Source organism: Pelophylax lessonae (genome assembly GCF_965119305.1).
Source record: "Pelophylax lessonae genome assembly, chromosome: 4".
In the NCBI taxonomy this organism is placed as follows: domain Eukaryota; kingdom Metazoa; phylum Chordata; class Amphibia; order Anura; family Ranidae; genus Pelophylax; species Pelophylax lessonae.
In genome coordinates, this window is record NC_138771.1 from 193542211 (window position 1) to 193566148 (window position 23938).

A 23938-nucleotide genomic window follows, 5' to 3' on the forward strand; every position below is an offset into this window, starting at 1 on the left:
TCAAAAAATTAGCATATCATGAAAAGATTCTCTAAACGAGCTATTAACCTAATCATCTGAATCAACTAATTAACTCTAAACACCTGCAAAAGATTCCTGAGGCTTTTAAAAACTCCCAGCCTGGTTCATTACTCAAAACCGCAATCATGGCTAAGACTGCCGACCTGACTGCTGTCCAGAAGGCCATCATTGACACACTCAAGCAAAAGGGTAAGACACAGAAAGAAATTTCTGAACGAATAGGCTGTTCCCAGAGTGCTGTATCAAGGCACCTCAGTGGGAAGTCTGTGGGAAGGAAAAAGTGTAGCAGAAAACGCTGCACAATGAGAAGAGGTGACCGGACCCTGAGGAAGACTGGGGAGAGGAAAATGCCAAAATGCCTGAAGTCCAGTGTCAAGTACCCACAGTCAGTGATGGTCTGGGGTGCCATGTCAGCTGCTGGTGTTGGTCCACTGTGTTTTATCAAGGGCAGGGTCAATGCAGCTAGCTATCAGGAGATTTTGGAGCACTTCATGCTTCCATCTGCTGAAAAGCTTTATGGAGATGAAGATTTAATTTTTCAGCACGACCTGGCACCTGCTCACAGTGCCAAAACCACTGGTAAATGGTTTACTGACCATGGTATTACTGTGCTCAATTGGCCTGCCAACTCTCCTGGACCTGAACCCCATAGAGAATCTGTGGGATGTTGTGAAGAGAAAGTTGAGAGACGAAAGACCCAACACTCTGGATGAGCTCAAGGCCGCTATCGAAGCATCCTGGGCCTCCATAACACCTCAGCAGTGCCACGGACTGATTGCCTCCATGCCACGCCGCATTGAAGCAGTCATTTCTGCAAAAGGATTCCCGACCAAGTATTGAGTGCATAACTGATCATTTTTTGAAGGTTGACTTTTTTTGTATTAAAAACACTTTTCTTTTGTTGGTCAGATGAAATATGCTAATTTTTTGAGATAGGAATTTGGGGTTTTCATGAGCTGTATGCCAAAATCATCAATATTAAAACAATAAAAGGCTTGCACTACTTCAGTTGTGTGTAATGAATCTAAAATATATGAAAGTCTAATGTTTATCAGTACATTACAGAAAATAATGAACTTTATCACAATATGCTAATTTTTTGAGAGGGACCTGTATATATAGACTTTTAAACTCATTCACACTTGTGCAACTTGTCATGCAACTTTGGACATCAAAGTCGCATGACAAATTGTAGCCCATTCTTTTCAATGGGGTCCGTTTAGATATGTGCGACTTAAAGTTGCTGTGACTTTGAAAAAGTGATTGCATTACTTTGATGCAACTTTGATCTAGAGCAGGGGTCCTCAAAACCTACCATGTATCCCGCAAGCCTCCTTTGCCGCTGTCATCAGTGAATAGAAGACAGCCTAGCTCAGAACGGAGGGCAGGATAAGCAGCTGCCCAAATTAACTTCTGAACGCGCTCCTGAACGCTGCATTCTGAACGTAACGCGCTCCCGAACGCTGCATTCTGAGCCTGACAGACTCTCGAACACTGCATTTTGAGCCTAACGCACACCTGAACCCTGCATTCTGAGTGCAAGCCACTCCTGAACCCTGCATTCTGAGTGCAAGCCACTCCTGAACCCTGCATTCTGAGTGCAAGCCTCTCCTTAGCCCTGCATTCTGAGTGCAAGCCTCTCCTGAACCCTGCATTCTGAGTGCAAGCCTCTCCTGAACCCTGCATTCTAAATGCAAGCCTCTCCTGAACCCTGCATTCTAAATGCAAGCCTCTCCTGAACCCTGCATTCTAAATGCAAGCCTCTCCTGAACCCTGCATTCTGAGTGCAAGCCTCTCCTGAACCCTGCATTCTAAATGCAGGCCTCTCCTGAACCCTGCATTCTAAATGCAAGCCTCTCCTGAACCCTGCATTCTGAGTGCAAGCCACTCCTAAACCCTGCATTCTGAGTGCAAGCCACTCCTAAACCCTGCATTCTGAGTGCAAGCCACTCCTAAACCTGCATTCTGAGTGCAAGCCACTCCTAAACCTGCATTCTGAGTGCAAGCCACTCCTGAACCCTGCATTCTGAGTACAAGCCACGCCTGAACCCTGCATTCTGAGTGCAAGCCACTCCTCAACACTGCATTCTAAATGTGCAAGCCACTCCTGAACCCTGCATTCTGAGTGCAAGCCACTCCTCAACCCTGCATTCTGAGTGCAAGCCACTCCTCAACCCTGCATTCTGAGTGCAAGCCACTCCTCAACCCTGCATTCTGAGTGCAAGCCACTCCTCAACCCTGCATTCTGAGTGCAAGCCACTCCTGAACCCTGCATTCTGAGTGCAAGCCTCTCCTGAACCCTGCATTCTAAATACAAGCCTCTCCTGAACCCTGCATTCTAAATGCAAGCCTCTCCTGAACCCTGCATTCTGAGTGCAAGCCTCTCCTGAACCCTGCATTCTAAATGCAAGCCTCTCCTGAACCCTGCATTCTGAGTGCAAGCCACTCCTGAACCCTGCATTCTGAGTGCAAGCCACTCCTGAACCCTGCATTCTGAGTGCAAGCAACTCCTGAACCCTGCATTCTGAGTGCAAGCCTCTCCTGAACCCTGCATTGTAAATGCAAGCCTCTCCTGAACCCTGCATTCTGAGTGCAAGCCACTCCTCAACCCTGCATTCTGAGTGCAAGCCACTCCTCAACCCTGCATTCTGAGTGCAAGCCACTCCTCAACCCTGCATTCTGAGTGCAAGCCACTCCTCAACCCTGCATTCTGAGTGCAAGCCACTCCTCAACCCTGCATTCTGAGTGCAAGTCACTCCTCAACCCTGCATTCTTAATGTCATGTACTTATGAACCCTGCATTCTGAGCGCAACACACTACTGAACCCTGTATTCTTTATAATAAGATATGTGCAGTGTGCATAGGAATTCATTCATATTTTTTTCAAACTATAGTCCCCTGAGCCCACTCATTGCCACTAATGCATTTTGGGGTATCTCCCCCTGCATCAGACTCTGAAGAAAGTGCAGATAGTCCAAAATGCACAGGTGGTGCAGTACAGAGTAAGCATAGAGTCAAAGTTCAACACAAGCATTCCCCAGCTCTCCTCTTTACTTTCACTGAGAGGATTAAAGTGGGGTACACACTAGTAGAAAATCTGCCGAAAATTCCCGTCCGAGGTAAAATCATACGATTTTCGGCTAGTGTGTACACAACTTTCAGCAGCCGATGCCGACATTTTCAACTAAAAAAAACGGAGGGACAAACACCAAAATTTTTATCGTCCGTCCCCAGACGACCAATTTTCGTTTAATGTGTATGCAGTATGTCCGTGAAAAATCGGATACGAAAGACTGCGCATGATCTGAAGTTGCTGACAACCCGGAAGTCTAGGAACAAATGTCCCAAAAAATCGGACGAGAAATTTCGTGAACATTTAAGCGCTGTCAACTAAAAACGGTTATGAACGCTGAGCGAGAGAGAGAAAAATCTGAGGATATTTCGTCCGATTTCCGTCAAGTGTGTAGGGGCCTTTAGTCTGGGGTCAGGACAAAATTCCTGATATGTTCTGTGCACTTTGCATTTCATTATCTTTTCCTGCACACAATCAGATGTGCTCTGCCTTTTTGTTTTTTTGTATTTTTCTCATAACTTTACTGTGACTGTGTTGTACTTATTTTGTAATCTTTTGAGAAACTTTAGAAAAAAAAGCTAAACAGACACTTACAATACAATGTATCAGTTCAGCCAGTCTAGTGATCCACACCATTGCCACACTGCACAGCCAGGAAAATCACTCCAAGGCCTCACTCACACAGGCACAGAGTGTCAAAAAGCGGTGAAGACGTCATGTGTTTATGCGGCCAGGAGTGACAGCCATAATCGCACAGCTGCCTGTACAAATCAATTACAGGTTGTGGCTGTACCCATGTCTCTGCACATCTAAACGTTTACATGCAAACCAGGGAGGGATGAGCGCCCTGGAAGGAGACAGTATGCGTCCAGGGCTCCTCTCGTATTCTTGTAAGCATTCTAGTGCTTGGATGTGCAGTAATTTGCATACAACTGTAGTCTGTCATTCATTTGAATAGGCGGCCATACGCAAATATCTATCACTCCGGGGCGTGTCCCATCTGCATAACCACACTCCTCATTCAGACTGTACTGCCCCTTGGTGCCCCTGTTAATGAGCCCAATACTTCTTGGTTTAGCATTACCTTCCAGAGAAGCTGTGCCAGGACTGTCTGTAGCGTATATGCTGCAAATTAATTTGCAGCCCAAGCGTTGCTGTTTATGCCTGAAGCTGTCCAAAAGACATTGCAAGAGGGTTGTTTTTGTGCTTGTATGTGTGACAGTTCCCTGGTGTCTATGGTCTGCTTATAGGTTTTAGAAAGCACAGATAGCACAAGTACTTCTTTCTGGAGGACATGACCCACTAAAACCACAGGCAAATATTATCCGAGGCCACACTAAATTTGCAGATAACAACCAGTAACCTGAATTAGAAAAATTCTGGGTACCTAGAAACAAAGCATATGTAATGAACTATACCGAATGACTGGTGTTCTCTTTTTTACTCACCATGGTTTATCTCTTGACACTTTAGAAGAGAACACTGTGTGTTGTTTGTTGTTGGAGGTAAGTAGATTGTCTTTGGGCGCTTTGAATGGCTTTGAGTTACTGCTGACAGGGTTATGGCTGCTGATACAGGTTTTCGGTTTCATCTGTACGTGTGATGATCTGTTGGAGTTGGAAGGAGGAGAAGCCGGAGATGGGGAAGGTTTGCACATTGAACCGTGTCTTCTTTCTGTAAAAGGATAATACAATTTTAGAATGTGGTTCACAGGTCTACCTCAACCAAAAAGGTTAATTCACAGATGAAATCCACAGAGATATTTTCTAAAATGATGTAGGTATTCTTGTAATCCAGCCACCATTGATAAGTAGATGACTATTATGAAGGGTAGAAATACTTTTTAATGCATGCAATTCTGCAGTCTCCATGTCAAAGGCCTGCCCTCTTAAGGTAGAACTAAAAGGTAAAACCTTTTTTTTTTTTTTTCCATTTTAGCTAAAGTAAGGGATGGTTATAAACCCCATCATTTTTTTTATTGCCATATTTTTCCCATTGGGGAGATTTCCCTTCACTTCCTGTCCCAAAGCCAAAACAGAAAGTGAGGGGAAATCCATCCAAAATGAGGGAAATCCCCGTTTTTAATCAGGGTCATCAGAACTAGTGTCCTCATTTGAAGATCTCCCCTCTCTTCCTGTTCTGTTGACAATTCAAAATGTGGGATTTTCTTTTACTTTCACTTTCAATCTTGATGATAATGATAAACAGGACAAATAACAAGCGTGACCGGAGGGAATAAAAGGCTGGCCGGTGTTCTATCAGATTTCCCTACCCCATCAGATTTCCCTACCTACGTCATTTCTGGTTGAGATCAGCTGTGGATTCGTCATGCAGCAGCTTGTAGCCGCGTCACACGTCCTATTGGGCATGCGCAGAATAGGTAGGGAATTTTGATAACATCGTAAGGGGTCAGGCAAAAGTCCTAGTGTGCATGCGCCGGCGCATGCGCACCAACGGGTCGGGCAGCGGGATCTCTTATAACAAACATCCATCCGAACTCCATGGCCCACACTGCGCCGAGCCGACACTGCACCGACCCGACAATCCGATCTCCATGCCCCACACTGCGCCGACCCAACAATGAGACAGTGGGCATGCATGTGTGGGTAGGGTATAGGATTGTCCCATTGTCGGGTCGGCGCAGTGTGTGCCATGGCGATCAGATGTATGTTTGTTATAAGAGATGGCGCTGCCCGATCCGTTGGTGCGCATGCGCCCGCTCATTCGCAGTACGACTTGTGCCTCACCCCTTACGATGTTATCAAAATTCCCTACCTATTCCGAGCATGCGCAGGTAGGATGTGTGACGCGGCTACAGCTGGTGCATGACAAACCTGCACCGGAAAGGACGTAGGTAGGGAAATCTGATGGGGTAGGGTTTTCTGATAGAACACCGGTGTTTTAATCCCTTCTCCACTCTAGAGGAAAAAAAAACATGTTGCCTTTAAATTTTCTTTAAAGTGGATCATCACCCTCAAGGGAGACTTCCGTCCTCCCCCCCCTCCCCCCTGGAATAGGGATATCTTTTTTTTCCCCCCTATTAATAAAGTGTGCCCCCCCCCCCCTGCACTTCATTCGCCTAGGCAAATGAAGTGCAAGGTCCTCTCTTTGACTCCCCGGATATGCACGTCACATATCCCAGGAGGCATAGCGCTTCATTCAAAAAGAAGGGGATCAGCCTAGCACCATATCATCAGGAGGTACGCTGGCAGTGTGGGACCGAAAGGTGGCGGAATACAAGAGGGTCTCAGAGGGACAATGCTGGATTCTCTGGGTGGGTGAGTATCAGAAATATGCCACCGGGACAACCCAGTAAGCAGGCGGAAGAGGCAGCCAAAGATCCTCTTTAAAATTGGTAGTAAACACGAATACTACTTTTAAAAACATTGTCCTGCCTTGCCTTCCCCCCCTCCTACCAATCCTGCATATCATGTAAAAAAAAAAAATGTACATGTACCTTTTTTTAATTTGGTCACATATAGCTACATAGTTAGTAAGGCTGAATAAGAACACCAAGGCTGAATAAGGACACTAGTCTATCCAGTTCAACCTGTGTGGGTGTGTGTGTGTTCATGTCAAAAAACATTTCCCATATCCTTGTTTGCACTAAGTTGCCTAGCCAAGAGTTTTTATTACTATCAATACTTCCTACTGACACCACTGATTGTGGAAGAGAGTTCCACACCCATACCCCCCTACCCAGCTTAAGGTTAAAACATGTCCCTGTGTCTTCTTACACTCCCTGAAACTGCATATACACAGACGAATCTGCAACTCCAGCTCCTCTGTGTAAGGCAAGGCTCGACAATAGCTGCGATTTCCCGGGGGCCGTAGGTTCATGGGTTCCCATGGCCCAGCCATTTTTGCCACTTTCTCCTCTCCCCTGCCACAGCCACTTAATGACACAGAGGGGCTAGATCTGCAAGATCACATGGCTGGACCAGATTAAAAATACGTTAGTAAATGGATCTTTTTTTTTTTACTTGCTATGCAAAATAGGTAGGAGAGGGGGGATGGAATGTTTTTAGGAGCCGGCTTTTTTTTTTCGCTCTTAAAAAGCTAGTGAACCTCACCACAACAATACTTTTCAGCCTGAGCTGTCTCCCTCCCAAATCACACCCAAGTACCACCGTTCCTACACAAAAGGTTGCGCCGATACTGATATCAGTGCCAACACTAAGCATTTGCATGAGTAACGGTACTGTAGCAAATGCTCCTATACCTTAAATCGATACTTTCAGGGTCGGTTCTTTCAGCAGTCAGAGGGATTCCCCCACTGACAGCTGAAATGTAAAAAAAAAAAGGCGACATTAATCGGTTTTTAAGGAGCGGGGCCGCTGCGTCCTTAACCGATGACTCATTCAGCTGTCAGTGGGGTTCCCCTGTTGACAGCCGACGTGTAAAGTCCCGGTGTAACGTGAGAATTACCTACCCCGTGAGAAAAACCTACCCTCGTCACTTCCGGCCAGGAACAGCTGAGCAGCGCAGCAGTGCGCATGCTCACAGGCCCGGATACCTAATGAAAGAGCTGAGGACCTGACTAGTGCGCATGCGCACTAGTAGGAAATTATCAGGGTGTCCGTGAAAAAAACCTACCCACGCCACGCTTACATTAAAACAAGTGTGCTGCAATATAAGTCATCTCCGCTCCTGTCCCTGTCACTCCCCTGATCTTGGCTAGTAAATATGAAAGCGGGTCTCGGCTCCGTGATTTATGTTCTCATACACCCGCCGCCACTTTTATATTTACAAGCCGAGATGAGGGAAGTGACAGGGATAGCAGAGGAGATCACTCGTATTGCAGCACAGCTGTTTTAATGTAAACGCCGAATGACATACAGTGCCGTGCAACCGGAAGTGACGAGGGTAGGTTTTTCTCACGGGTAGGTAATTCTCACGGAACACCGCCAATTGGAGCGGTCATATAAAAACAAAAGGGAGCCGGACAATGTTTATCAACATTGCGCAGCAGCTGAGACAAAGATAAAAAGAAACATTGTTTCTTTTTGTATATTTGTGTTTATTCAACAGATCAAAGGGATAATTTTTGATCTGCAGATGAAGTCCGTTTAAAGCAACGTGTCAAAAAAAAAAATGGTTTTTGTTTTTTACTAAATGTTCCAGTTTAACCCCTTATTAACCCTAAATTTAATCTAATCAGCCTTCATTAACTCCTTATTCTCCTTCTCCATTTAATTATTTTCCTGATGATTTTTTTTTGTTCACTGCTATTTTATAAACTATTGAAAACTAATTTAAAAAAACTATTAAAATAGTTTAATTTTTTTTTATATAATTTTTATACCTATACCATATATTTACAGGTTTCACTTAAAAAAAGAGCAAGATTACAAAAAAAAAAAAAAAAAATGTAATTTGGAACTAACTTTTCAATGCTTTTTACCATTGCTGACAGCTGACGTGTAAACAAAACAGTTAAAGTAGGTATCGGTAATTGGTATCGGCGAGTACTACAAAAGACAAAAACACAAAGTATTGGTATCGGCGAGAATTACAAAAGCCAAAACACAAAGTATTGATAATCGTACTGGTAAGCAAAATGATATTGGTGAATCCCTAGTTTATAAATCACACATCCTACTGCAAGCCATGGCTGCTCTCAGCTAGAAAGCAGTGCGTCATGTAATTACTCCAAAGTGAAATGAGGTATTTTGTAAAATTGCCTGGAACTGTTCTTTAAATCATGGTACATTTCTATTTTGCACTACCTCAAATAAATGCTCTGTAAAAGTATGAATTATTTACAGTCGATAATCCTGCAAGTACAGCTGGGATCTAAATGTTCTTCACACTATGAACTTCATTACTACACAAAATCCACAGCCAGATATCACCTTAGATTGACAAGTACATAGAGAAAGACGCTAAGAGGTCAGCCACTCGTGGTAGTTGATGATGAACGGATTATACAGCTCTCTACGAGGTCGGTAAATAGGATGACAGGTTGAGCCGAATGGATTTATTCACTATGGCCAACTATTTGCAGATATAAGGTCCCTCCTGTCACTCTTGCATTAATGACAAACTGATCTGTAAAAATTCAAGGCTCTTCCAACTCCGATGAAATGAGAGGCTGAAAATAGCACCTGGCAGACAAAGATCAGCCGTAAAAACAGTGAAGGGAACCACACAAGTAACTATGAGAACATGCAAGGAACACTGCAAAATATACTGGACCTCATTTATCGCAGTCCGTGTAACTTATAGTCACAAAGTTTCCTTTTTATACCTTCAGTGCAATGTCAAAAATAAAAAGGATAATGTGGCTGGTTGTTTGGGGCAGCTGACAGCTCCAAATTCAGTTTGATAAATGACCCATACCAAACAATGTTCCCACCACAAATCTCTGGTTTGTAGACATCAATGTGTTCTACTTTTAAAACATAAATGTAAGAGGACAACAGACTACTAAAAAAAAAAAATGACAAACTGAATAAAACCTAACTGCTTTAGTACTAACCTATTTAAAAGAAACTAGTAGCAGGCTGTGCCTGAAGTGGAATTCTGGGCTTAACCCTAATTACTCCTATAACTGTCCTCTTCTAACATCTATGCTTACTAACCTGTGTAAGAAAGATCTATATACTTACCTATTTTCTGCCTGCTCCAGTCCGATCACATGATCTTCTGTGTCTGTCAGCAGCGCTGCAGGGGAGAGGAGGGAGCGCCCCAACAACAGCTAGTAAAGCCTGAAGTGCTGACATCACCAATAGGCTTCAATGGCCCATCTGTCGGCGTTCCCTCCTCTTCCCTGCAGCCAGGCTGTCTGACACAGGAGATCATTTGATTGGACCAGGCTGCAAAAAGGTAAGTATACAGATCTTTCTTACACAGGTTAGTAAGCATAGGTGTTAAGAGGGGGTAGAAAACGGTTTTAAGAGTATTTAGGATTAGGCCTAGAATTCCACTTTATATTTGTACCTGCATGATCGCATGTGCACAGCACTGCCCGCCTCCTTGAAATGCCACTAGAGACCAAGAAAAACTAGATTTTGGGAACAGGAAGCACATGCACACTCGCCTCCACCTACCACAATGCAATGCCTAAAGCCAAGCACCAAACAGGAGTGGAGCAGGGCTACCTAGTCATATGCAAAATACTGATTGCCCGTATTCATATATGTATTTATATATGCAGCATGAGGGGGTTAATGTATTGCCACTGCTGGTCACTGATGCATTAGTGACCGACCAGTAGCAGGTAATTAACCCCTTTGTGCGGCATTAGTGCAACCAGTGTCAGTGAAGCCAGTGTTAATGAACACTGACACTGGTTGCACTAATGCAGCACAAAGGGGTTAATTAACTGCCACTGGTCGGTCACTAATGCATCAGTGACCAGTGGCAATACATTAACCCCCTCATGCTGCATAATACAAATACCATTGGCAAATAAATTAACCCCTTGCCAACCTGTCACAGTACATATACTGCGACTGGGTGGCAGCTACAGGTGTTCATCGCTGCCTGTTTCTGGCGTATGTCCCTATTCTACCCATTTTATATTCATTTGGGGGAAAACAGTCATTTTCGGTTTTCGGCCAAGGGCATGCTGAATTTTCAGTTTTCGGCCCAGAATTTTCATTTTGATGCATCCCTAAAAATTTTGAAAGCAAAACATTATGTGTGATGGAAAACTAACACTGCACATCACCCTGAAGACACCATTCCCACTTTGAAACATGGTGGTGGCAGCATCATGTTGTGGGGAAGATTTTCGTCAGCAGGGACAGGGAAGCTGGTCAGAGTTGGTGGGAAGATGGATGGAGCCAAATACAGGGCAATCTTAGAAGAAAACCTGTTAGAGTCTGAAAAAGACTTGCAACTGGGGCGGAGGTTCACCTTCCAGCAGGACAAGGACCCTAAACATACAGCCAGAGCTACAATGGAATGGTTTAGATCAAAGCATATTCAGGTGCTATAATGGCCGAGTCAAAGTCCAGACCTAAATCCCATTGAGAATCTGTAGCAAGACTTGAAAATTGCTGTTCACAGAAGCTCTTTATTCAATCTGACAGGGCCCAAGCTATTTTGCAAAGAAGAATGGGCAAAAATGTCACTCTCTAGATGTGCAAAGCTGGTAGAGACATCCCCAAAAAGACTTGCAGCTGGAATTGAAGCAAAAGGTGCTTCTACAAAGTATTGACTTAGGGGGGCGGAACACAAATGCACGCCGCACAGATATTTGTAAACCATTTATTATTTTCCTTCCACTTCACGATTCTGTTCCACTTTGTGTTGGTCTATCACATAAAATACATTTACGTTTATGGTTGTAACACGACCAAATGTGGAAAATTTAAAGGAGTATGAATACTTTTTCAAGGCACTGTATAGCAGTCTTGTGACTTCTATCTGTGTCCGGTTAAAGCTTATAGGAGGAGTTTTCATTCTCCTCTGACTGTCCTATGATGCAGCAGGACCCCTGACCCTCTGTCTGGACAGTGCTGATTGGCTCTGTTCTGATAACAAGCAGCCTACAAAGAAAAAAAAAAAAAAACTCTAGCAATACACACCAAACTGAGCAAGTGCAGAGTGCCTCCAAGGCTCTGTTCTATCAGTAGATAAATTGGGGACAGTGGAAGAAGGAGAGGATCAGAGAAGACAGGATCAAACAGGCTTTTTACAAAATACAGAGGATTAACCCCTTAGGTTCCACAGGGAGTTTAACAAGCATGCTTTACTGCATATACAGACTTATTTTACTGTTGTGGGTTTAGTAACACATTAAGCCTGGTACACAGGGCCTGTGTGTACAGCAGCTTTTCCGGCTTCTGTTGAGCGGGCATGCTGGAAAAACAGCAGCCGATTGGCATCAGATCAGCGCTTGCAGCCAACGGTGTGTTTCGGCGGGGGGGGCATTGCAGTCCCCCTGTCAGAACACAAAAGCTCAGTAAAGAGATCGCTGTGCTAACATAACGTAGTTATTACAAGTTCCTCGCAAGCACCTCAGTATTTTCTGTTCAGCCCGCTGGGTTGAACGAAAAACAAAAAAACGGTCAGTGTGTACTAGGCTTTAGTTGGGTTATAAATAAAAGATAAAAAGGCAGATTAGATTAAAATTATACAGACAGAAAAAAAAAAACACATAGATCTCGCTCTTTGTGGCTGTTATCTTTCTTATCTTTTACATCACAATGTGAATTATTTCCGGTTAATAAAGTCTAGTGTGAAAAAAAAATATTATCAACATCTTGCAGAGATACGGAAGATAGCAGAATTCTCTATACTATAGTTACACTGCCACTGTTACAAGTAACACACGTGGCAAAGGAAAATCCCTTTAGAGATGAAAATAGCAAAATGTTTGTCACCTCCCAGTCAAAGGTGCTGTCCCTGGGCATCAGGATGTGCCAAGGAAGCAGCTTGAAAGATTTAAATCTAGTCCCTAACAGTCTGTAGGCCTCAGCTCATAAAAGAGGGCCAGATCTATAGAACTAATGCTACATTTAGAAAGTTTAGAAACATTTTCAATATGTTCACAGTTAGGACAAGTGGGAGAGTGCTCCCAGAACACACATCTGTAGAGGAAGGATGGAGAAATAAAGGACAGATGGAATGCCACCTACAGAGTGTAAAGAGCAATGATGAACCAACAAGTGGCTTGAGTACCACATGCTGGTCTGTTCGCATTTGAATAACACCCTTAAACCTCTGGAATGAAAACTTAACAGAGCACATCCCTCTATAATGTGTACTAGCCTCATTCCAAAGCACAGAGCGTGATTTCTATCACCTCGCTTTTTCCTCTGAAAAATGCATAAGTGACTTATTCTAACACCTTAGAATCCAGGGAGACAGCCTGCCCCCCCTTCAGCACACAAGTGGTGACTAACAGCCCCAACTGTGCATGTTTCCCTATGAGACTGCGTAGGAGGGTTTGTGTCCGTTCCCTCCACGCAGGTCTCCGATTACACTCAGCTCCCTGCTCTATGATTTGCAGTATATGACGTCAGCCCTCTGCCTGAGAAAAAAAAAAAAAAAAAACGTATCTGTGTTTTAGGCATGTACATGTACACTAGCCTACCCTGAGAGTAGCAAAACTTGGCTATTTTTGCCAAAGCTCCTAAACTCAACTCCATAAAAGCCTATGTACACATAAGCTTTTAGCAGAGTTTTGGACTGGCGCGTTTAGGTGAGGTTAAACCTGCCTCTCCTGAACACTGAAGAATCATGTTCAGGATAGAAACGCTTTGACTGCTGGCCGCAGGAAAACACAAAATGTGCTTTTTTAGCTCAAACAACATGAAAGCGTGGATCCATCCTGCCTTGCATCAGGCTGGTGGTGGTCGTGTAATGGTGTGGGGGATATATTCTTGGCACACTTTGGGCCCCTTAGAAACAAATTGAGCATTGTTTAAACATCAGGGCCTACCTGAGTATTGTTGCTCACCATGTCTATCGCTTTATGACTACAGTGTACCCATCTTCTGATGGCTCCTTCCAGCAGGATAATGCCCTATGTCAGGTCAAATTATCTCACCACCGGTTTCTTGAACACAACAATGAATTTACTGCACCCCAATAACATCCATGCTCACCAGATCTCAATCCGATAGAGCACCTTTGGGATGTGGTGGAACGGGAGATACGCATCATGGATGTGCACCAAAATATGGACCAAAATCTCTGAGGAATGTATCCAACACATTGGTAAATCTACGCCACAAATAATTAAAGTAGATCTGAAAGCAAAAGGGGCTCAAACCCGGTACTAGCAAGGTGTACCTAATAAAGTGGCTGGTGAGTATATATGTGTAAATCAAAAAATGCAGCGTTTAAAGGAAAAATAAGAATATAAAGTTTCACACCTGTGCCCTGTATTACCTGGCTGTCCATGCTGTATGTTGAATTAATGGCTATCAATCCCCTTAAAGGAGCAATACATCAGTATTGTGAGCATTTAGCGGTTCTATTTTCATAGACAGCAACACAGTTCGGCGAGTGTGCATTTCTACTTAAGGTGGAGGCATGGCACGGTGGACAAATTTTGTCATCAAGGATTGACTTAAATTGCTTTTGGATCACTTCATCATTGGACATTCAGATTAATGTTTCACATATAAGCTATAATTACAGAAGGACGCTGATACAGTGCACCGGAGTAATACTTTTTTCTTAATTTTCCTTTTTAATTGGGCGCTGCATTTTTTGATTTACACAATAGGATTTAGGATATTTTTTTATATCTATACCTATTACACGCACCTTTTGTACACCATTGAGTGCTGACATATCCTTTGGTTTACTAATCATGTATATGCAGTGCAGCAGGGTTTGTATACTTAACGGCAAATAATTAAAACCAACTGAGCATTGTCAATACATGCGTACAGTCAGAGATGTATAGTAACTAAGTAGAACTACTTTACTACTGTACTTACGTCCAAAAAGGCGGTATCTGTACTTTCCTGGAGTAGAATATTTTTCTCCTACTTCCACTTTTACTTCACTACATTTTTTCAATGATTTCAATACTTCTACTCCGATATATTTTTTTTGTGCTGCATAGTTACTCGTTACTAGTATAAAAATGACCACTGCCAGAACAGTAGATGGCAGGTTTCATGAAGCTCAAAATATGTGTATTATCAGCGCATACGAAAATAAATGCTACTGTATGTATAAATAAAAGCTGCATTTGAAATAATAAAAAACAATATGATGTTCAAACTTTTGACTTCTTTCTTTAATAACTACATAACACAATACTTTTACTTTCAGTACTTAAGTAGCAATTTTTTTTTCAAAACTACTGGTACTTTTACTTTCAGTACTTGAGTAGCAAAATTTAAAAAAAAACTACTTGCAATACTTAAGTACAAAAAATGTTGAATACTTTAGTACTTCTACTCAAGTACTTTTTTGATCGAGCACTTCCACTTCTACTCAAGTCACATTTTGATCGAGCACTTGTACTTTTACTCAAGTATGGGATTCGAGTACTTTATACAACTTTGCGTACAGTATATGTGTATATTTTGTGATTTTTGAGGAATATCTAGTTCAAATGTAGTGCTCGCCAGTGCGTACAGTATACACCAAATATGCAGTTTTAGGGTTGCTTGGCACACTTTTATTTTAAATAGAAAGAAAAGTCCAACAAGTTTCACACAGCATACTTGAAATAAACAATGTTCAGCCTCCTTGCTCTCTCTATCAGCAACACTGCTCATGCCTTGGTCTTCCAGTTCATCTAGCACGGCATTCCTGTGTTTATATACCAACACTGTACCTCCGCCAGCTCTCGCTTTCTTGCAGCTCCCTGCTGCTCTGGCAATCAGACTTGGGGCCTCTGTTCTGTCGCAGACCTGCACAATTTTGGCTACTCCCTTGTAACCAAATGGACTCCTCGGTGGGGTGAAACCCCGATCTACTGTCCAGACTAACAGGTCCATGGCAACACCCAGATACAGAATTAGAGACCTCTTCCCGCCCAAATCTCTTTGAAGGCTCCAAGCTACAAACCATGATCTGGGAATTACAAGACCCAGAGAGAACCGAACGCTTAGTTTTCTCCACTCTGAACTAGTGATTGACCGATATCGTTTTTTTTACAGCCGATACCGATATTTTGGTCATCGGATATCGGTATCGGCCGATATCTGCCGATATTTTCGGACATTAAAATTTTTTTTTTTTTATGTCTACAGGTACTGTGGTGGAGGGATCTGGGGGGTCTAAAAGACCCCAAACCCCTCCTCTGCACTTAAAAGATTCAAAACGCCAAGTTTGGCTGTTTTTTTTTTTAATGCTATAAATTTTTGAATTCGGCGCCGCCAGTACCCCGAAGTAATGCCATGTCATGACATCACTTCCGGGTACTCGGCGGCCCTGAATTCAAAGAAATGGAGACTCGGTCAGACAGCGGCGGTGAAGGTAGGATGCTCGGGGTCTCCCGGTGGACAGGAGACCCAGGCGAGCCGCGGAAGGCGGCACGTCCCCTCCCGCTCCTTGGAATGAAAGCCGAGCAGCATCTCAGTGTGTGTATGTATGTATGTATGTATGTATATATTATCATATATATATATACATCATACATACACAGTGCTGAGTAAAAGTCTTCGGCAGGTGTGAAAAAATGCTTTAAAAAATAGAAGCTTTAAAAGTTTATTTTTATTAATTAACAAAATGGGAAGTACATGAACAGAAGAGAAATCCAATTCAAATCAATAACTGGCATGACCACCCTTTGCCTTCAAAACAGCATTGATTCTTCAATTCTTCTAGGTACACGTGCACACAGTTTTTGAAGGAACTTGGCAGGTTGTTCCAAACATCTTGGAGAACTAACCGCAGATCTTCTGTGAATGTAGGCAGCCTGATAATCTTCTGTCTCTTCATGTAATCCCAGACAGACTCCTAAAATCGATTGAGATCAGGGCTTTGTGGGAACTAAACCTTCACTTCCCAGGACTCCTTGTTATTTTTTACACTGAAGATAGTTCTTAATGACATTGGCTGCATGTTTAGGATCGTCCTGCTGCAGAATACATTTGGGGTCAATTACATGCCTCCCTAATATGGCATGATGGGTAAATACCTGCCTGTATATCTCAGCATGGAGGACACCACTGATCCTGACCAAATCTCCAACTCCATTTGAATGTAGTCTCAAACTAGCAAACTAACCTCCACTGTTACCTGCAGACACTCACTGTATCGCTCTCCAGCTGTTCGCAAACAAACTGCCTTTTGCCACAGCCAAATATTTAAAAAACTTTTACTCTTCAGCCCAATTTTTTCCTCCCCCATTTTTCTCCACCCCAGTTTCTATATTTCCGTGCATAGAACATGGAACAAAGCTAATCAACTCAAACTATCTCCAAAGCTAGAAAGGTGTAACCTCCCCCCCCCCCCCCAGTCTGTAAGCCTCTAGCGCCAAGTGAGTGTTTTAAAGTACTCCTTTTGTAGAAAAAAATAAAATAAATGCACATGATTATGAAGGTTAAAAAAAGTGCATTATTTTTTTTTTTTACACTGGAGGTCAGTGGATCACGGGTGCAATGCCAGGCTCCTGTAGACTCGCAGTATAGCTGTCTACCTGTACCTCCATATGGGCAGACAGGTACTGAAAAGCAGGCAGAGTCAATGAACTACCAGGGGGCTCATCAGCATTCTCGAACAACTACAAGCCGTCTGCCTTGGTGGAAGACGGTACTTGTAGTTTATTTATTCACCAAACTCTGTACATTAACGAATAATGTGGCTGTGTAGGCGGAGCTCCACTTAGCTACGGTATTTTTAAATTGTGACAGCGGGTGCAGGAAGAGAATCCCCCACCCACTGTCACGGGAAGGGATGGCGGGTGGTGAAGTGGGGCTGCTGTATTAGTAGCATGTTACACTGTTAATACAGGTGTAACACGTTACGTTACTTACTGAAGGTGAACTTATCCTATAAGATGGGGTCTCTACAAAATGGGCATATGGACACCTCATGTGTCTGAAGAGCTTGATGGATTTGGGATTAGGTGGTTTTGTAGATCTAATCTGCTTCCAGACCAGTAGTTGTCAACTGGAAAGTAATAGGGGGCCACATGTGCTCCTCCCTTCGCTTCCAGAGGGCCGCACAATAATAGTGCACTATCGTGTGTTGTGGTGCATTGATTCAAGCTATTTGGTGGTTTTTATGGAGCATACCACAACACTGGGGAGAGAGTTGAAGTACAATAAGCCCCATCGTAGAGTCGATGATCTCTAACAAAACCCCCAGTGTTATCAGTGGATGCAATAATAACCCCCCAGCATTGGTGTTAGCTGTCAAAATATAATCTCCTAGCATTGGTCTAAGGGGCTACAATAATAACTCACAGCATAGCTGTCAGAGACCACAATAACTCCTCCCCTGTCAGTGACCGCATCATTAACCCCCAGAACTGGTGTCAGTAATAACCCATGGTAGAGAAAAAAAAGGGGGGAGAGGGGAATGAGAAGATCCCACAATACAATGAGGTTTCTCAGCCTCTCACATGTGTTGGGACTTTATAGGCTATTAGTAAGTGCTGGTCTCGGTGAGAATAAGTAAAACAGTCATTTAATAAAAATATAAATCATTTATTAACGTGAACATACAAAAATGTAACAGTAGACATGTATTCAATAAAACATGGTATATACATGCACATAAGTCATAAGACATAGTCTTAAACCACTAGAGCCCCAATGCCTCTAAGGACTAAGGCAACAAATATGAATATATAACAAATCATGATAAATCATGATGAGATATCATAGAAATATAGGGTTCACTTGTGGTAGACGTGGAATTGCGATGCGTTTCGCTTGGTCGCTTCCTCAGGCGATTCCTGAAAGGTTGTCTAAAGAACGGACATATTTACTTAACCCCGTGATCAAAATGGGGTGTCCAGTTTATATGCAGGCATATCTCATAAGGCTCCACCGTTATGTCCCTTATTAGCCGCCAAAAGAATACTGGTGGTCACAGATACGGTTGTAGGGAAAACTCTGTTTGTTTGCAGAGGAATCGGTCTATCCAGTGCACCCTTCACTTAAAGGTGAATGTTCAAAAGGTATTCTATTAATAGAAGAAAGCACTGGTCCTGTGTTAACACACCAACGGCTTCTCCTCAAGGATCTCACACTGTCTCTGACCTCTGATCTAATAACCCATGGTATTGGGGTCAGCGGATGTAATAATAAACCCCACATTGGTGCTACGTTGCAGTGCTATTAAAACCCCCCACTGGTGGTTAGTGGCGGTGTGCCCGTGCTGTTTTCTCGCTTCCCAAGGCCAGGCGAAAACTCTGCTTCACATTATAGTCTATTTTAGTGCTGAATGCAGCAAGTTTTGTGTTGCCTAACACCCAACTGCAGCTCTTGTGCCCAGCTGTGGTGAAGCCAGCCCAACATGAGAGCCATGCCACCCACGTATTGGGCAACAGAGCTCTAAACCATAACCCCCCCTACAGGTGTATGAAAAGAACCAGTGACTATCATCCATTGGCTGGTATTTTTAGAGAAGTATCATTTTTAAGGACAAATCGTGCTGAAATTCATGTATGACCTTATCAGCATTAGATTGTTTCACAGTCATGAGCAGAGATGTATAGTAACGAAGTAGAACTACTTAAGTACTGTACTTAAGTACCGAAATGCGGTATCTGTACTTTCCTAGAGTAGAATTTTTTTCTCCTACTTCTACTTCACTACATTTTTTCGATGATTTCGATACTTCTACTCCGATATTTTTTTTTTGTGCTGCATAGTTACTCGTTACTTTTTAAAAAATTACCACTGCCAGAACAGTAGATGGCAGGTTTCATGAAGCTCAAAAAAATGTGTATAATGTCATTTGTAAATCAGCGCATACGAAAATAAAGGCTGTGTATAATAAAAACTGCAATACAAATCTTTAATAAATAATAAAAAGAATATCAAACAAACAAATAAATGGTGCTACAGCGCTTAAAGTGCATTAAGAAACTACTAACAAACACAGGTTAATCATTTGAATATATCATTTGAAATAATAAAAAACAATATGATGTTCAAACTTTTGACTTCTTTCTTTAATAAATACATAACACAGTACTTGTACTTTTACTTTCAGTACTTGAGTAGAATTTTTTTTTTCAAAACTACTGGTACTTTTTACTTTTAGTACTTAAGTAGCAAATTTTTGGAAAAAACTACTTGCAATACTTAAGTAAAAAAAATGTTGAATTCTTTAGTACTTCTACTTAAGTAATTTTTTCTGCGAGCACTTCCACTTCTACTCAAGTCACTTTTTGATCGAGCACTTGTACTTTTACTCAAGTAGAAATTTAGAGTACTTTATACAAGTCTGGTCATGAGTTGCTGTTGTTTTTTTAAGCCAAGTTGTTTTTTTAAGGTGTAGGACCCAGGGCTGTCTTCATCTATTGTCATCATTCACCTAGAAAGTCAAAAAGCTACAAAAGTATACAGGACAGAAGCTTAGACCCTGTTCACACCTGAGCGAAATTTCAGCTTGTAAAATGCTCATCTCTAAGGTTTCAAAACGCCCAACAAGCTAAATCCTATTCATTTCAATGACCCCTGTTCAGATATGAGCGTTTTGTCGCCTAAAGCTCAAAAAAGTACATGAGCTTCTTTTTTGGCAGATTACAAGATGTAGATGTCTTCCTCCAAATACCTGCAAAAAACACCTGAAAAAAGCCCAAAAAACGCCTGAAAACGATACGCTCAGGTGTGAATGGAGCCTTCGATTTTTCAGATTGTACTGGCTGCATTAGTTTTCTAGCTGACTGGTTATAAAATCAGGATCTGAACAACAACCAAGCTTGTACTTTTCTGCAATGACAGCTGTAATCCTTTCTATCCTTATAAGCTCTCTAAGTACTACTTGTAACTTTTACTCTGCATTGCATGTACCTTTTTCTGACTTGTAATGACAATCATTAATTAGCATGCAATGCTAAGCGATAACCAAATAGCCTCCAGTATGTTTAAATGCCTTTACCATACACCAGGCCTTTAGTGTAATAAAACCTGAATGCCATACTATTTGCTTTCTATGATATTCAATGATATTCTTGTTCCATTGTACAGTGTTGTGAAAAAGTATTTGCCCCGTCCTCAATTTTTATTTTTTTTTTGCATATTTGTCACACAAATGATTCAGATCATCAAACAAATAAGATTAAGGGTCCATTCACACTAGAGCGACTTGGTCGCCTGACAAGTCGCGGTGGGTCGCTCGCCATAGTACAGAACCCTTTCTAATAGGAGTGACACAAGTCGCTCCGACTTAGAAAAAGGGTCCTGTACTACTTTGGGGCGACTTGCATTGACTTCAATTATATGAAGTCCGTGCAAGTCACACCGAGGACGCGGTGCACGTTCTGCACCGCGACTTCACAGGTCGCCCCACCAAGTCGTGTCGCCCCAGTCTGAATGGGGTCTAAACAAAGATAACCCGTTTTTAAATGAGGATTTCATTTATTAAAGGGAAAAAGCTGTCCAAACCTGCCTGGCCCTATGTGAAAAAGTAATTGCCCCCTCAACCTAATAACTGGTTGTGCCACAGCGTTTGCGATACTGGCAATGAGTCTTTCACATCTAACAATATGTGTGCAAATCTGCGCTAGGTCGTAAGTAGAGAGAAAATCAGCAGCTTGCTAAAAAAAAAAAAAAAAAAAAAAACCATGATACCAGTTCCTAGTAAAAATAAAGTCTTTCACATCGCTGTGGAGGGATTTTGGCCCACTCTTCTTTGCACAATTGTTTTAATTTAGCCACACTGGAGGGTTTTCAATCATGAACGGTCTGTTTAAGGTCATACCACAGCATCTCAATCGGATTTAAGTCTGGACTTTGACTCGGCAACTCCAAAACCTTAACCTTTTTTTGAGCCATTTCAGAGGTGGGCTTGCTGGTGTGTTCTGGATCATTGTCCTGCTGCATAACTTAAGTGCACTTAAGCTTGAGGTCATGAACTGATAGCTGGGACATTCTTCTTCAGGATTTTTTGGCAGAGTGAAGAATTTTTTGTTCTATCAATTATGGCAACTCTTCCAGGTCCTGATGCTGCAAAGTAGCCTCAGAGCATCACATTACCACCACCATGTTTGACTGTTGGTATGATGTTCTTTTTATGAAATGCTGTGTTTTATACCAAATGTAACGGGATGCACACCTTCCAAAAAGTTCAACTTTTGTCTCATCATGTAATAATCCTGAAGAAGAAACGTGACCAGTGACGCAACGCGTAGTAGGAACCAGTGACGTCTGATCAGAGGTCACCACAACCCACACCAGTGAGCTGGTGAGCTGTACGCCACTCTCTGTACCAAAAGGGAAGATTTTTATTGGATTTTATGCGATATACAAGCTTCTATATTTACGCGAGTGTATTGGTTGAAGTTTTTTCATATAAATGTGATTGAAAACGTACCACATGAGGAAATCATTTGTTTATACATAACCGTGGAGTTTAACCATCCTGGGTAAAGGGGGATTCAAGGGAAGATTTTGGACTCCCCTTTCTAGAGTGGCTGTTTATTCTGCAAGATATCATTGTGCTACAGTTGAGCATGCATTGCACTCAAAAGTGGATAGCAGGTGGATGGACCTTGCACAAGTTTTATTACTGAGCACTGAAGTTTTTCATTTGATATGGAGAAGCACTGCATGCATGAGTGACTCAGGAATTTAATATTTTTTTTACTGGAAAAAGAAAAAAATTGTTTGTATATTTTTCGCATATATTTAACTTCAATTTTTGTAATCATTCAAATCGTTTTTATTTATCATCACTGTTCATTCTTTACTGATTCACGGCGCACTGCTTGCATCAGTGTTATTGATCTTTGACAGACTTTACTCCCTGCAATTTTTTTTGTATATGCCCTTTGTTTATGAATTTTTCTTCATATCGGCTTTTTATATGGATTTTGTTCCAGTCCACAGAATATTTGTACAAAAGTCTTGGGAATAATCAAGATGTGTTTTAGGCGAATGCAAGACAAGCCTTTCTGTTCTTTTTGGTCAGCAGTGGCCTTTACCTTGGAACTCTCCCATGGATGCCATTTTTGCCCAATCTCTTCCTTATTGTTGAATCATGAACATGGACCTTAACAGAGCAATGTGAAGCCTGCAGTTCTTTAGAGGTTGTTCTGGGTTCTTTTATGACCTCCTGGATGAGACGTCATTGTGCTCTTGGAGTGCCACTCCTGGGAAGGCTCACCACTGTTCCAAATTTTCTTCATTTTTGGATAATGGCATTCACTGTGGTTCGCTGGAGTCCTAAAGCCTTAGAAATGGCTTTTTAACCCTTTCCAGACTGATGCATGTTAATTACTTTCTCATCTGTTCTTGAATTTCTTTAGATTGCAGCATGATGTGTTGCTTTTTGAGATCTTTTAGCGTGCTTCACTTTGTCAGATAGCTTCTATTTAAGTGATTTCTTGATTCAACAGGTTTGGCAGTTAACAGGCTTGGTGTGGCAAGTGAAATTTAACTCCGCTTTCCAAAAAATGTGGTTAATCACAATTGCAAGTTTGGACAGCTTTTTTTCCCCATATTATATATATATATATATATATATATACACACATACACACACACACACACACACACACACACAAACACACACAAACACACAAATCATCATTCAAAAACTGCATTTTGTATTTACTCGGGTTATCGTTGTGTAGTATTAACATTTGTTTGATGATCTGAATCATGTTAAGTGGTTCTAAAGGCAGAAGGTTTTTTTGCATCAAGTTAAAAACCTTTGTGTGCAGCAGCCCCCCTCAGACCCCCTAATACTTACCTGAGCCCCATCTCGATCCAGCAATGGTGCACCAGAGACTCCGCTGTTCGGGACTCTCCCTGACTGGCTGAGACACAGCAGGGGACGCCATTGGCTCCTAGTGCTGTCAAAGTCAGTGAGCCAATGAGAAGAGAGAGGGGGAGGGGCCAAGCCGAGTCACAGCTCCAGTCTGAATGAACACACTGAGCAGCAGCAAGCTGCTTGCTAGAAGTGTAACAAAAAAGTTAAAGCGGTAGTAAACTGTATCAAAAAATAAAAATAAAAATCCCTGGGCAGTTTAAGTCAATGTGCTAGTATGCATCGCATACTAGCACATCATAACAGACTTGCCTGTCACTGCTGAAGACGCTTCCATCTTTCCTTGGTCTTCTTTCCAGGTTTGCGGGCTCCGGCGATATACATGGCCGCACCGGCGATGCTCATGGGAGTCGTTGGTTACGGCACGGCTCTGAAGCAACAGCTCTGAAGCAATGGCTGAGAGCACTAACCGGTGTGTTCTGGAGGGGGCCCTATCAGAACACAACAGAACAGCAGGGGAGATTGCT

General features: G+C 42.4%; 1 protein-coding gene across 2 annotated transcripts in view; it reads right to left on the reverse strand.

The window, feature by feature from the left end:
- The window catches only part of ATXN7L1 (ataxin 7 like 1), a gene marked incomplete at its 5' end in the record, with an annotated part of 229740 nt that overhangs the window by 90946 nt on the left and 114856 nt on the right, over nt 1-23938 (reverse strand). For both annotated transcript variants that reach the window (XM_082254713.1, XM_082254712.1), the window contains one exon: nt 4544-4769. In XM_082254713.1, coding sequence (XP_082110839.1) covers nt 4544-4769 — 226 coding nt within the window. The remainder of the gene's footprint in view (nt 1-4543; nt 4770-23938) is intronic.